General features: G+C 37.3%; 3 protein-coding genes across 4 annotated transcripts; all 3 read right to left on the reverse strand.

Moving 5' to 3' along the window:
- Nucleotides 1-1,451: 1,451 nt before the first annotated feature.
- LOC108221266 (uncharacterized) lies at nt 1,452-3,599 on the reverse strand. The gene has a single exon (XM_017395155.2). The coding sequence runs from the start codon at nt 3,597-3,599 to the stop codon at nt 1,452-1,454; it is 2,148 nt and encodes a 715-aa protein (XP_017250644.2).
- A 1,425-nt stretch (nt 3,600-5,024) lies between these two features.
- Nucleotides 5,025-6,790, reverse strand: LOC108220988 (stemmadenine O-acetyltransferase). Its single transcript, XM_017394892.2, has one exon. It carries the CDS (start codon nt 6,652-6,654, stop codon nt 5,317-5,319), a length of 1,338 nt encoding a protein of 445 aa, XP_017250381.1. The 5' UTR covers nt 6,655-6,790; the 3' UTR covers nt 5,025-5,316.
- Nucleotides 6,791-8,334: 1,544 nt separating this feature from the next.
- Nucleotides 8,335-15,138, reverse strand: LOC108223235 (1,4-alpha-glucan-branching enzyme). Of its 2 annotated transcripts, none has more exons than XM_017397384.2 (14): nt 14,978-15,138; nt 14,324-14,443; nt 13,793-14,003; nt 13,513-13,582; nt 13,163-13,432; nt 12,084-12,990; nt 11,715-11,831; nt 11,367-11,429; nt 10,808-10,915; nt 10,565-10,666; nt 10,078-10,145; nt 9,763-9,844; nt 8,961-9,077; nt 8,335-8,661 (listed from the first exon to the last, which is right to left on the reverse strand). In XM_017397384.2, the coding sequence occupies exons 1-14, from the start codon at nt 15,029-15,031 to the stop codon at nt 8,605-8,607; spliced, it is 2,346 nt and encodes a 781-aa protein (XP_017252873.1). In that variant the 5' UTR covers nt 15,032-15,138; the 3' UTR covers nt 8,335-8,604. The 2 variants fall into 2 exon arrangements, with proteins under 2 accessions (XP_017252873.1, XP_017252874.1); XM_017397385.2 differs by lacking the exon at nt 14,978-15,138 and adding an exon at nt 14,535-14,579.
- Between the last annotated feature and the right edge of the window lie 148 nt (nt 15,139-15,286).

Here is a 15,286-nt window from a genome sequence, read left to right on the forward strand (position 1 = left end):
GTATCTTTATATGTATATATATTTAAATAAATATATATGTATATAGTATATGTAATTATATATTACATAAACATTTATATATTCAAGTGTGTATATATATATATTATATTATGTACATAAATATATCTATATTTATATATAAAAAGAGTTATATATATATCTCTATATATATATATTTATATTTATATTTACATATGATTATATGTATATTATATATATTTTAGATATATGAGAATATATTTAAATATATGTGTATATATATATATTACTATATGTTTATATAAATATTATATATATATATATATATATTTATATATACTTTTCTTTATATATATTCATATTTATATTTATATTTGTAAATAACTATATATATCTCTATATATATTTATATATTTGTATTTGTATTTACATATAATTATATATTATATATATTTGAATATATGAGAATATATTCAAATATATGTACATATATTATTATATGTTCTTATAAATAATATATATGTGTATATATTTATATATACTTTTATTTATTAATACAAACACAACATAATATATTATATTATATATTATATGGCATGCGTGTTAGGGTGATGTCATGTGTCTACTACAAACTAGGGTTTGCATGGACACATGATGTCATGTGTCTAGGGTTTGGAAAAAGAGCTAGCGCAAGCAACAGGTAGATAAGGAACAAAATAAATGGAACCAGGAGGAGCTTAAGTTGGCGCAAGTCAGGAATGTGGAGGCGCAAGGAGGGTTTCCTGGCCCCACAGAACTTCTCCTTGCGCCAGAAATCATCCATGCTTTATTGATCTATTTGTTTAAAGTGGCGCAAGTTATTTCAGGAGGAAAAAGGGCAAGCGCAAGGAAGAATGCCAGCTCTCCCTTTCTAGCGCAAGCAAGCCAAATATATGTATTAACTTAAATCAATTCATTTGATTTGATTAATGGCGCAAGGAAGGAACAAGTTAGAAAGGTGGCGCAAGTTGACATGGTTGGCGCCAGGACGAGGAAGATTTGAAGCTTTCTGATTGGTGGAAAGCTTAGTTGCGCCAAGAACAAGCACCAGCTGAGTTTGTCCCTCAAAGTCTATAAATAGAGGCTTTGTGTTTCATTTTGAATACACAACTACAACTAACCACATTACACACTTTGTAAAGGGCACACACTACACACATACGAGAGCTTAGATAAAAGATCTATTTTGATAGGCGTTTGTGTGTAGAGTGTATTGTAGTCTCTGCAGCCAACCTTCGGGTTTGGATTTATAGCACCTTCGAGGTATTTATCAATATACAGATATACCTTGGAAAATATTGTGTGTTGGTTTAATATTTTCATATCCTCAGAAACTGAACCAATAAATATCCGGAACACGAAACCCATTACAGGACTGCAATTTATTTATCCGCAAGATTCGAAAGAATTTCAAATTGTAGTGAGTATCGTATTCAACCCCCCCTTCTACGATACTTTGGACCTAACATGTAGCATTCCCTTGCTGTGGACTGTTCCCCTCGGATTTGCTGAACCCCCCATGGTGTTGGAAACTTGATGACCTGGTGAAACGTTGACGGCACTGCTTTCAAATCATGGATCCATGGCCTGCCCATTATCACGTTGTATGTAATTTCGCAGTCTATTATGAGGAATTTTGTCAGCATGTTCAGTCCTTGTGCATAAGTTGGTAACGTAATTTCTCCCATTGTCCTCTTTGTTTCGCCACTGAATCCCACAAGCGTCGTGGACTGTTTGATCATGTCACTATCAGCCAAACCCATCTCCTGGAGTGTGTTTCTGGTCATTATGTTTGCTGCGCTACCATTGTCAACCATCACCCTCTTGATCAGACAGTTTCCTATTTGAAGTGAAATAACCAGGCCATCTTGTTGAGGTTCTTGTACGGTCTTCCTGTCTGACCAGTTGAAAACTAATTCTGTCATGTCATCTTCTTTTGCGTCCAGCACATTGACCTGCTTCCCTTTGCGTCTTGCTATGCGTTTTGCTTGTGAGTAGGTTGCTCCACACACCTCTGAGCCACCTGCTATGAAGTTTACAACCTTTTGATAAGGTGGTGGTGGCGGTAGTTTTTCCGGTGTTTTGGCCACTGACTTTCCCGTCATGAATTCCGTCAAGTACCCTTTTTTCACGAGGTATTGAATTTCTCTTCTCAATGCCACGCAGTCAGATGCCTTGTGTCCATAGTCGCCGTGAAAGTCGCACCATAATTTGGATTCTGGGTTTGCCTTAGGTTTGTTGCTCTTCACCGGCCATTTTACCACGTCTCCCATCTTTGTGAATTCCCTCATCATGGCGGCGGGTGTGATTGTAAAGCCATAGCTGTCGTAGGTGGGGGGAAGATTTGGGTCCTTTCTCAAGTCCGCATATTCTTGTGTCGAGTTCACACGTGTCTCCTCCCTTGAGCTTCTAGAGTCTCTAGTATACGGTTTGTAATCCCTATCTCTTGTGGTCATGATCTTGCGATTTGGACGGTAATACTTGTCGTCACGTTCCTTTTTGTCCTCTTCAAGGCGCACCTGAGCCATCGCCTTCGCCTGAACATCATCTAGGGTTTTGCATGGATATTTGGTGAGCTCGTCGTACAAGGGTGAATCCTTTTCCAATCCCCTCCTGAATGCCTCAATTGCCGTAGGTGTGTCACAATTTGTGATAGTCACCTTCTCACGATTGAACCTCGTCAGATAATCTCTCAATGGCTCTCTGAACCCCTGAACTATCTTGTAGAGATCACTTGTAGTTTTTTCAAACACTCTGCTGCTTGCAAACTGAAGGTTGAAGGCGTCAACCAGGTCGGCGAACGTCTCAATGCTTCCATTTGGGAGGCTCACATACCATTGTAGTGCTGGACCAGTCAGCGTTGAGCCAAAACCCTTGCACATGCACGGTTCCCTCAGCTCCTTTGTAATCGATACCGTGAACATTCGTTGTTTGTATTGTGCCACATGCTCTTGTGGGTCTGTCGTCCCGTCATAGGTTTTCATGGCTGGTACTGCGAAGCGCTTTGGCATCTCCACCAGAGCAATGTTGTCAGAGAAAGGGGAGTCCGCATAGCTCATGGGTGCAGCCTTTTCAAGTGGTTTTGGTACTCCAGGGATGCGTTGAACCATTTCCTTCAGGGCCTGCAACTCCTTGCGCATCGTGTCGTGGCTATGTGACCTAGTGGATTTGCTTCCTTTCTTCTTCTTCTTTCTGTCTCCCTTGTTATGTCCGTTGTTTCTATCTTGCTTCTCTGGACCACCACCGTCATTACTCGGGCCTCCACCATTGCCATTGTCGTTAACTTCAGGACCCCTCTGTTCTGGGTGTTCCACTTCGATTTCTTCGTCATATTGCTCCTCTTCTTCGTCGTCCATATTCAAACATCTGGCCACTGTGTCCAACACTTCTCTTGCCGTGGGGTAGGATTTGGATCGAGCTGTCGTGAGTTCCCTCTGTAATGTTTCTCTCTCAGTCCTCCAAGCTTCTTGTTGAGAACTCATGTCGTCCTGCATCTTCCGAATCGTTTCCAAAAGTTGCTGTATTGTGGGATTGTCTCCCTGGCTCGTGGAGCCATGATGTTGTTGATCATCTGTCGTCATGTGTGTGTGTTCTCGTATCAGAGCTTTAGCAAGTTTCCCACAGACGGCGCCAATTGTTTGTACTGAAATTATAGGGTTAAGTGCTAAAGAATATTAACTAAGAACAGTAAAGTAAAGCTCGAGAATTTGGTTACGCGGAAAACCCTTGTGAGGTAAAAACCGCGGGAGGGTTTGGAACCCTGCCGAAAAGATATTCACTAAGTAAATTGTTACAAGAGTTTGTAGTGTATTGTGTGTCTTTCTATTCACTATTTTTCTCCTATTTATAGTACAAATCCTATACTTGAATTCCCACGTCTAACGTTCAAATTCATGCTTATCCAATACAACTTATGCGTAACCAACTTTGCTATAAAACAGCTCCTGAATTTTCTCCGGGCTTGACCCTGTCTTCTCTCCAGGTTGTTGCTAACTGCTTCACATCTTCCCGTAGTCGTCACGAGACGTTTATGTCAAAGGATTACGTTCATGTCACGGAATCACGCTCTCGTCAAGGGATCACGTTCATGTCACGTCGTCTGATTTATCATAACATTATACAGTACGTGATCATTGACATTTCTTACCAGTTAAGCACAAGTTTATTTTTCCGATTAATTCTTGCCTAGTTGCATCCATCAGAAATATCAATTTCTCTGGTATCTAGTTTATGGATTAGTTATGCTTTATTGCGATTTCAACTCCTAACGGCATTTTTAATTTTATCCAAATAGACAACATATAGTTATCAAAGGTGAGATTATCTAAAAAAAATTCTAAAAAATAGCATCACTTTTGAAAACAAATTGCAAAAATATTATGTTTTAAAAAATATTTGCGAAAATACGGAGTTTGCATTTGCAACCATATCTGCACCTACTAGCAATTATATATGCAACCACATATGCAACTTCGAAAAAAATTGTTAAAAATTACGCTTAATTGCATAATAAGTTGCAAGTTGTTGCAAATAACGAAAATGAGTACCCTTTTGAGACCAATCAGCCAGTATTAATATCACAAAAGCACCCATGAAACCGAAAAAGCAACCAATTAAAGGCGGGCGGCTACAAAGAGTTACCCACATGCACATAACTTAACTTTCATACCTTCTCTTTTCAATATCCAAGCCCCCACTTATCCCCATCTCCCTCCTCCTGCATTATTCCAACTTGACCTCCCCAACTCAAGTCATTCGACCATCACCATGAAGAATACAACAAAATAAAAAAGCAAGTCGTGCTGATAACGTATTATGTAATCATATATGGGAAAAGAAAGTTGAGAGAGCGGAGAGAAAAGTTGAGAGAGCGGAGAGAAAGGAGTAGATATCATTGTATATTCATATGATTATACAAATGGTTTTTATATAGGATTACAAATGTTAATTACAAGTTACAAGTAAATCCAAATGTCTAACTAATGAAAAACAAAAAGTCTAATTAGTGAAAAGATAAAAGACATCCACATAAATGTATCATTATAACAGTGTCTCAATATTGTAAAACAAAAATTAAAAAACACAATTCGATATTTCAAGATTGATGGAGTATAATTGTCACCTCGCCAAAACTTTGACTCTCAGAATTGAGAATCACGTATGTTCTGTATAGAAGGGATGGTCTAAAGACTCTAAACGAACTCTGACAGTTTGCTCTTTAGGAAATTCTCCAACTTGAGAACGATAACAATTAACAAGCATACCGCTAACGAGTATATCATATCATATTCATAATAATTAACAAGTTTGAAGAGGACTTAGATCCAAAGAAGCCAAAGCCAAGAGATTATGATCATGCTCCAGAATGTTCATTTCTTGTTCATCAAGTGTCAGCCATGCTTCAATCCCTCCGCCACATATTGTGTCCATCAAAACCAAGAGATTCATAAGCACCTCACCTTCTAAACCAATAGTACTTACCCAAACAGGCCTTCCCCACCCAAAATCAACCTCATTAAAACCAAAGTTGCACCAGCTGGTGCATGCATAGTGATCCACCTCTTCTTTTGACCCAAAATCTCCGATTTCCTTCATTGATTGACTCATCACTGCAGCCCCTTGATCACCCATCATTTCCTTCACGTATTCGCCATTTATTTCTGATATGCCATTCCTCACCTGCTCCACCAGATCCCCGTATCCCAGCTTATCGCAACATTTTGCACTAGCTATCCAGATTAAATTGCCAATAGACTCTTTTGACAGAGTTGGTGTCATTCTTTTCCGGAGATTCACTACATGAGTCAAAAGCGAAGATCTTTTGGCACCATGCTTATTTTCTGATGCATCCATAGCACATTTCCAAATGAAGGCCGACACAGCCTCCACCCGGGTAGGATTTTGCACCCCATTTTCACCACTTGTCATAGTTTTAAGAGTGGCTATAGCCGAGCCATCAAACACAAATCTCCTAGTAGTAAACTTTCCTTTCTTGAACAATGAACCCCACATGACCGTCGATGAATCTTTGAGCCAGAGCTGATCATCACTAGGGAACACCAATGACGCGACAAAATCAGGACACACAACCTTCTCCAATCCACGAGCCGTGCCAGACCATCCTGTCAAGAAAGTGCTGAGTGCAGCACCATCAAGAATCTTGTGTGAGATGCACACAGCAATGGCAATCCCCCCACACTCAAAAGTGTTTACTTGAATATTCGTCACTTGGCCTCCTCCACTACTTGGCTCTGTAAAACTAAGCGGTAGAAACTTATTTATGAGCAGCAAATTAGGATTGTCAAGAAACTGGTTAAGATCACAATTGACCTTAGCTACTGCAAAATAAGCCCCTTGATCATTACAATCAATGCACAGATCATTTTTCACCTCTCCAGCAAGAGGGTAAAAACGGGTTAGCGTTTGCGACAAAGATTGTTTCAAAAGGGCTAATTTATCTGGGACATGAAGATGCTCAGTAGTAGCCTTGTGATTGTTTGGATAATACAGAACCGTGGGAGCGAAAGCAGCAGGGATGAGTTGATCAAGCAGAGAAAGCTTGAAAATTTTCAAGTGTTGAGGAGTGGGAGAAGATGGTTTGATGTTCTCTTTAGAGATTATCTCAACATTCATCATTTTTCGACAGAAGAAAAATCAAGTGTTTGAGAGTAGAATTGTTTAAAACAATAATTAGTTGCTAACATGCATACGCTAGTTGAGCGTTTTTATCACTTTGTGAATGAGAATTATGATGAAATTTGGTCAATATAATTCTAACTAAACGAGTTGAAATACTAACGCAATTGGCGAAATAAAAATATCTCTTAAGTTTTGGAAATTCAGGTAATTGAGATGAATGATAAAATCTTGGGGAATGAAAAGTAGCAAGAATAGACTTTTCTGGCGTATGGGTGAGTTTAAAATAAATGTTTCTTGTTTAAAATAAAAAAGTAGAGCAGAAGTTAGAAGCAAATTAAGTATTATAAGTGAATAAAGTGTTTGGGAAAGAAGTAAAAGTACTGAAACAAAAACTAGCATTCATAGTAAGTGTTTTTTGACTTTTTACACAAACGATACGAATAAGTGCTTCTAACTTATAAACCGGAAGTTGGACTTTTAAGTTGCAAACAAACACCCACTTTGTAAGATTTATTCGAGAGAAAATCTTAACATGGCGGGCGATACTTTTCAAAGTCTACTTTTCTGGCTGAGATCGCCAGTCATACGCATTTATTTCCTCGACCTCAAATTAGCCAGCATTACGCTGTTGATATACAAAGTCAAGAACGTAATCTAATTTGGCAAGGGAATATAAATTTCTAGATGCTAATAAAAGACTTGGACTTTCGGAAAAAAATTAGTAACGTAACTTTATTTTAAGAATAGTGCTACAAAATTGTGCACAAAAGGTTGGTAAATAATGATGATACGGCCTAATGGATTTTAACTGGGATTGTTGATGTGAATAAGAGAATCCATTCCAATTACACGTCTGAATTATTTTATCTAATAAGTCAGAAGTCAGTTTAATCTGAAATTTTTTGGAATGATATTCAAGAAAAGAATATTATAAAAAATTTCATAGAATTGGAAGAAATCCTTCTTTTGGAGGAAATGATCAAGGAAGACTCAGAGACACATCTACAAAACCTTCATATAGGAATCCACAAAGAAACGCTTCAATTAATCAAGATACACAATGAGGATCATATTCATACGATTTTGCACTTCTCGACAAATATAATCTGTTTCGTTATTCTAAGCGGTTATTCTATTTTGGGTAATGAAGAACTTGTTATTTTTAACTCTTGGGCTCAGGAATTCATATATAACTTAAGTGACACAATAAAAGCCGGAAGTTAATTTAGGATACTTTTTTCAATAACTTAATTTTTTAAAATTTTTTTTGATAAAAACTATCCATAAGGCATAAATTGCCCATAAATCATTTTTATTTTTATTATTATACTTTTAATAACTCATAAGTCATTATTAATAAGTCAAAATTACTCAAACGGATATTTTAAACTCCCAACTTATCCCATAAATCACGTTAATTGTGAAGCTACCATTTTCGGGATTGATGTAGGCTGGATTACCGAAGAAGCCTTTGTATTCATTTTCAGTTTCAAGAATCTTTGGATTCAGTGTGTTAAGCAGTCTGGAAACAATGCGGCTATTTGTTTAGTTCGTTTTATTGTTTATCAACCTGATTGCATTGTCAGTTGGGGATTTGTCTCGACTAGATTTGTTTTTGTTTTAATTTAATGGAATGAATTTGCATTTTGTCAAAAAAGAAATAAGTCACAAGTCATATACTCGGGCAAACGGCTCATACTCAACCAAGCACCGGCTTTTTCCTCAGCCACATTACACATACATACATAAGTTGAGTTTAGTCCATCAGATATATATACACATATGTACAAGTAGAGCATAGGCCTTTTAAGTGTTAAGCAGTCATCTTACATGCCTTGCCCATTAGCTTCCACTTATAAACATCTAAAAAAGGTTGGGCTGCCATCATAAACTCCAGCAACAGTTGCTTGGCCGATTTCCACGCCACTGTCCACCAGATTTGTGAATCTACTCGATGGCTTCGACAGATGTCGTTTTATTGCCTTCTTCAACTCTATAATAGACCTAAAAAGGAGTGGGAGAGACTTGAGTTACTTTGAGACCCTAAAGAGACCACCACTAGCTTCATTAGCAAATTCAATGATTTAATGATTCACTGGAAAAAAATATCATATTTGAATTATTAATTGATACTATTCCAAATGAAATCTAGTATTTTCCAAGTATTGAAGGTTTTGAGTCCTATCTTTCTACTTTTAGAATGTGGAGACGTTGAATTGCAGCTGTGTGTTGCACTGCTACCAAATTAGTGGTCCACTACACCACCACAGACTAACCTAAAAGAGCACAGAAAAGGAGCATACCAGGCATGTACGAGGTGGGGAGAGTATTTGGAATGAGTTGGGACGGTTGTTGAAGTTTGTTTCGGGGACTCCGGGTATTCCCTCTGGAGACGTGAAATGATCTACATCATGGCCCACCTGTCATATAGATCACTACCAGTGAGATAGATGGCTGCTGAATATTCGACTTTAAAGTGAATTAGTGGATAGAATAGTTCCGCACACATTTGAGACTAGAAGAGAAGTAGGCCAGCTTGGACACTAGCAACACATACAAATCGAATGTACCAACTCGAGAGCATATATGGAATACAATCTTACTTACCGACACGCACGTGCACGCACACACAACTGACATAATATAGACAGAAACAATTATGTGACATTGTAGAAGAAACAACATTGATAGCCATTCAGCAAATTTGCCACAAAGACTGTTTGTGTGCATGGATTTGATAAAACAATGGAACTGGCAAGTGGTTTAGGTTTAGGTTTGGCACTCCTGTTTCCCTTTTCTTTTACCAACTCAAGAAGCACATACAACTACATAAGCAGTAAGAAGAACTGAAGCAGCAGCAACAAAGAGTATATGCAACTAGACATTATTTCCGATAGAGGTTTCCCAGCGGAAAAAAAAATCCAAAAATGTCTTGGCATCAGTATTAAAAGGTTCCAAAGTTGCATGTGGAACTTAGCAACACATAAGTGATAACTGATAAGTCATGTAATGTCAGGTCTCGGCCATAGAGTTTGCTAGTACCTAGAGTTTCAAGACTCCATACTTTGTTTCTACAAAAAAAGTTAATATCAAGAGTTTTCTTACTCTTCCATGCCCACCGAACTCCAGGGCATCACTATCCAGTGCAACTCTATATTTTCCCGGCATGTCACACCCAACTTTATACCTGTAATACATATTTTTGAAATCAATTAAAAGCATGCAAGGGGCTAAATATATTCCATCTCCATCATGATATATTTTTAGCTTCGCAGCATCCTTTCAACCAGAAAATAGCAAAAGAATACTGCTAAAAACTAATTAATAGGCAGCAGGCCAGTTCTTTTAGGCAATATCTTCACCCACTAACGGTGTGTGTGTGTGTGTGTGTTTGTGTGTATTATAAAAAATTAGATGTACCCGTCATATGTGTTCTCCGGATGAAAGTTGAAAATAAAAACTAGATCTCCTCGTTCAAATACAATAACCTGAAGAAATAATAACTCAATATCCTTAGCATATATAAATAATATTTCAGTACAACAGTACCTCAAACATATTTGCCCATACGTTGTGATAGCTAAAGAATAATGATAAAGGTTTAGCATGGAGAATTTTGTGTATTAATTGATTTGATTAAATTCAGATGTTTACATTCTATACTTATAATGGGAATAGCTATGTGATCTCTATATAAATATAGTGCCAGTAGTAAAAAAACTGCAAACAAATTACTAATATCCTATGGGCCAAAGATAATTTAATGCTGTCAGCTTTAGTCAGCCAAGTAATTTAGACTTAAGCACACATGTAGTGCTTATCCCCACACATTTCAAACTTCTTCAAAGCTTGTTTTAAGAATATTAATATACATATGCAGTAGTTTCTCGCTCAGGAGCATATATACCTTATCCTCGTCATTTGCACAGCTCACTATCTGTTTATGTGATGCTAGGAAAGCAAACTTCTCATCCAGCATATTCATAGCTCTATCAAAAGCACACATGAACTACATTTACAAAATATAAACCAAGTTAAGATTCAGCTGCACTTGCACAAAGCCAACAAGCAACTATTTAAAGATGAAATTATCCTAGGATGAGAATTAGCTCCTACTATCCTGATAAGGATCACACATCACTTAAACAACCTTATATCTCAGGTGATCTTCGTCGACCAGATTCCACTGGCGTCGGCACTTATCGTAACTCCAGTTATTGCCTTCTCTGGGGAAGTCTATCCACTCTGGATGGCCAAACTATAAAAGAAGCATTCAGGCGAATCTAGTAATAGCATTATAGGGATGAAATAACGATATCTATCTAATAAATACTGGATTCAGTCTTTCTAGTTCCTTGGTAGAAGACGAAACGAAATAAGAGCAACAGAAACTGTTAATTTCTTGCAAATTATTCTCCCCCAATTTGTTTCTGTGCTCATGAAGTTGAGCTTTTAGAAAGTAGATGGTTTTCATCTAACTTGCTCGTCTTAATTATAAGTGTTTCTATTATTCATATTACTTTTTCAAGAACCAATTGATGTGCTTTTCAACCAGATATTAAATTCAGAGAATTTGAAATCCTCTACATATCAACAGAACTACAATATTACTGCACAGACTGACAGACAGCACTATATTCTAAACCAACTACTACTCGAACTTCCAGGTTCATGCTAAAAGCTATCCATGGCAAAATGCTATGCCTTACCTCATTTCCCATGAAATTTAGATACCCATCCCCTCCTAAAGCCATCGTAATAAAGTGAATCATCTGCAATATCAAATCAAAAAAGGTAAGCACTACAACTACAAGGGACTGAATAGACACCTATTGTCTCACAAAGTGGAAACTGAATAACCAATTAGAAAGTTTAGTGATTTGTAAAACATGAGAAAGCTTAGTGGATGCTTAAAAGATAGAGGTACTATAACGTGAAACTGTGAAAATTGGGTGACTGATATGTTGCATTAACTGTGCATAGTTAAATTGGACACTAGATGTAATTTTAAATTAGCCCAGGGCTGCGAGGCAATGAAGAAGAACAAGCAAACAGACCTTATGAAGTGCTATCCCTCGATCAATTGCTGGAGAAGCAGGTCCTAAAGCTGACATGCCTGAATACATTTCCTGATCCATAAGTAGAAATGCAATAGTCTTGTCTCCCACTATAGCCTGCACATATTATGTTATCACCACAAATGGATGTAGATAAGCTAAAGACCAGATAATTAATGGACAGAATGACAGATAGCTTCTGGGATCACCACAACAACAAAGGCATACACAATATAACCATTAAATACATCCATGCAATTTTCTTTGCAAATCAACCATCAAGTTTGTAATGTTTTAAGAGGACCAAATGAGAGGCTGAAATTTTAATTTGAATTCTATCTAACACAAACCAGGACATGAGATGTATACCTGGTCATGACTTTCAGCATAAGCTATACACTTCTCTGTGTATCTCCTATTAGTCAAACTCCATGATATTTCCTCCATAGACCACTCTTTATCTTCCTTATTTTTCAAGTAATCAATCCACTTGTCAGGTATAGCCATTGCCAGACGATAATCAAAACCAATTCCTCCCTCGGAAACAGGCCGACCAAGTCCAGGCGCACCAGAAACATCTTCTGCAACCACAGTTGCATCCAGCAGGAGATTGTGTATCATATTGTTAGCCAGCATCAGGTAAACCACTGCGTCAACATCTGTTGACTCGCTAAAATATTCATTGTAATTTCCTGTGAAAGCCATGTTGATTCCATGATGATGATACAACATTGAAGTTATTCCATCAAACCTAAACCCATCAAATCTGTACTCCTCCATCCACCATCTCAAGTTAGATAATAGGAAACGAAGAACCTCCCAGTTAGCATAGTTAAAAAGTCTGCTATCCCACAACTGGTGGTAGCCACGGTCCCCAGTGTGGAAGTACGATTCTTGAGAACTTTGGCCAACATCGTAGCCGTTAAGGCCATCAGTAACATTGTTGCTTGCATGGCTGTGAACAACATCCATCAGTACCCGTAAACCTAAGCTGTGTGCTTTATCTATCAAATACTTAAGGTCTTCAGGGGTTCCCGACCTACTGCTCACAGCGAAAAAGTTTGTGACATGATATCCAAAGGAACCATAGTAGGAATGCTCCATCACGGCCATCAACTGGACTGTGTTATAATTGTTTTTCTTAATACGAGGTAAGACATCATCTGCAAATTCTCGGTATGAACTTACACGGGGTTCTGAACCACTCATCCCGACATGAGCCTCATAAATCCGTGGTGCTGTAGGTTTTAGAGGACGGGGGTATCTGAACTCATACCTGAAAGATCAAAGATAAAATATGTTGTCTAAGAAGCAAAAAGGAAAAAAGGAAAACAGTTCAGTCAACAGAGTTATGTTCATTTGCAAAACAGGAGGCAAATAATGAAATGTATGCCCTTTCAAAAGAATTAAGTAGGGACAATGGAATTTAGAGAAAAAAAAAAGTATACCTCTCAGAATGTGGCGGGTCCCAGTATACACCATCATAAGGTGCCGCAAACCTCGCTGCATCCACAGTAGCATATTTTATCCAAGCTGGGATCCTGTCAACCCAAACTCCACCGGCATGCTTGAACCTAAACTTGACTCTTGAATTATGTGGAATGCCTGCCTTCTCACCAGAATCTGGAATTGTAATAGACCAAACACCAAATTGATCTTTTTCCATCTTGTGATTACATCCATCCCATGCATTGAAATCCCCAATGATTTGTGCTTCTCTGAAACATCGATAAATCAGCTCTAATGTGAATGTCTTATCTCGGATCATATAGACCTTTCTGCATGACATGAAACTTACTGAGCAGCAGGGGCCCATTCACGGTATACAATGACACCTTTTTCTCTGTTAAAACCGAATTTTAAATAACCTGGCCACAAGGGAGAAATAATTGTCACAACTCCACGTAATTGAATACACAAATGCATTTAATTTCAATATTTAGACCAAAAGATAACAAAAATTACACAGAGCTTAAAGGTACAAGTTGTAGAAAATCCTACACAGCTTCTCAGATTTGAAGAAAAAGAACAAATCAAGCCACCTGGAGTGTAGATAAATTGCCATAATCAGTTATTACCTTGGGCAAAATTTTCAACACTTCCTTCATATTTTTCAATTAGCTTTTTCTGCTCTATGTATCTTTTCATTCTATATCTAAAGTGATCTTTATATGGTTGCAATCCTGGGTCGAGATCCAGCACAGCAACTGTCTCAGTGTCTTCTTCCATTTGCATCATATCAGAGTTTTCATCAGTCAAAACAGCTGAGATAGAAGGCCTTTGTTCCACCTGCAGAGAAAAATGTGTCGCGGCTATATCTAACACATAATTGAGTTGAGCGGGCAGAGAGAAAATTTAAGGAATAGAATTCAACCAAATAAAGAAAGAATATTCAACACAAGGTAGGTTTATTTTTAAACTAAGCGCCTGGCACTGGATAATTAAGTATCTTTGAAGGAAGGTATTGTAATGAAATAAAACACGTCAACTTTCGCCCTATGATTACAAAAAACTACATAATCACAAATATATAATAACAGAGAAATGGATAGCAATTGGTGCAGCGATACATAAATGTGATTGGGAAGAGACTTCGGTGGAGATCATACCCTCCCAAATTTTGACGATCTTGTTGAATAAAGATATTGCTGATATTCAATTGATTTCCAAGGGCCACAACTTAGTCCACGCGGATGCTGATAGGCAACAAACCACTTATTCCTCGATTCCTGTAAAAGAATCATATCAAACTCTCTTAGGTTGTTGGGACTTTATTATAAAGTGATAAATAATTAGTAATACCACGACGTAAAATTGTACCACAGATTCAACATCAAATATCATAACCATGAAATCAAGAAAAAAAATTCAACGAATCGAAGTCTTTCACTCTTTCCCATCAAATATCAGAAATTCTGCAAAGCAAAGCACCCCATTACTTGTTATATACATTGCACACGAATTCTGTAGTAGCTTCCTACTTGTTCGACTCAACACGCAACCCAAATCCACAAAACCAAACATAAAGATGACTATAGACTATTTGTCATACAAATAAAGTTTCCAGTGATGAATATCCTAAAAGGTCAGACCTTTCCACCTATACCTAAAAGGGCAACCAAGGAATACAATTCCAAGTATAATACTATAACAAAGAATGAAGATCGTGCAATTAAGATTGTTTCTTAACTACAAAAGTATGTTACACACTTGTATCTAGCTATAATCAAGCAGGCTAAGTAATAAAAGACCAATAAAGAAACCTTTTTGAAAGAAGCTAGTTGAGTTGAAAAGGGTGTTAAAGACACGAGCGCCATTTTCCCCCAATTTGCCGATGCTTCAGTGTTTCATACATCATCGTATCATCACTTCACTTTCATATAAAAAACCTGTGGCCATGTGATGTGACTGTGCGAGTGTACTTTTGTACAGACAACCTTTTGGGACTGAAGAAATATCTTTTGTTCCTTATTTTTTTAAAAAATATTTTAATATTGTTTATTTATTTTTTTTAATCAATTTTTATGATATTTCTTTTAAAACTTTTGTTTATCAAAGGACCCAACACTTTT

Source organism: Daucus carota, chromosome 5 (assembly GCF_001625215.2).
Source record: "Daucus carota subsp. sativus chromosome 5, DH1 v3.0, whole genome shotgun sequence".
Lineage (NCBI taxonomy): Eukaryota > Viridiplantae > Streptophyta > Magnoliopsida > Apiales > Apiaceae > Daucus > Daucus carota.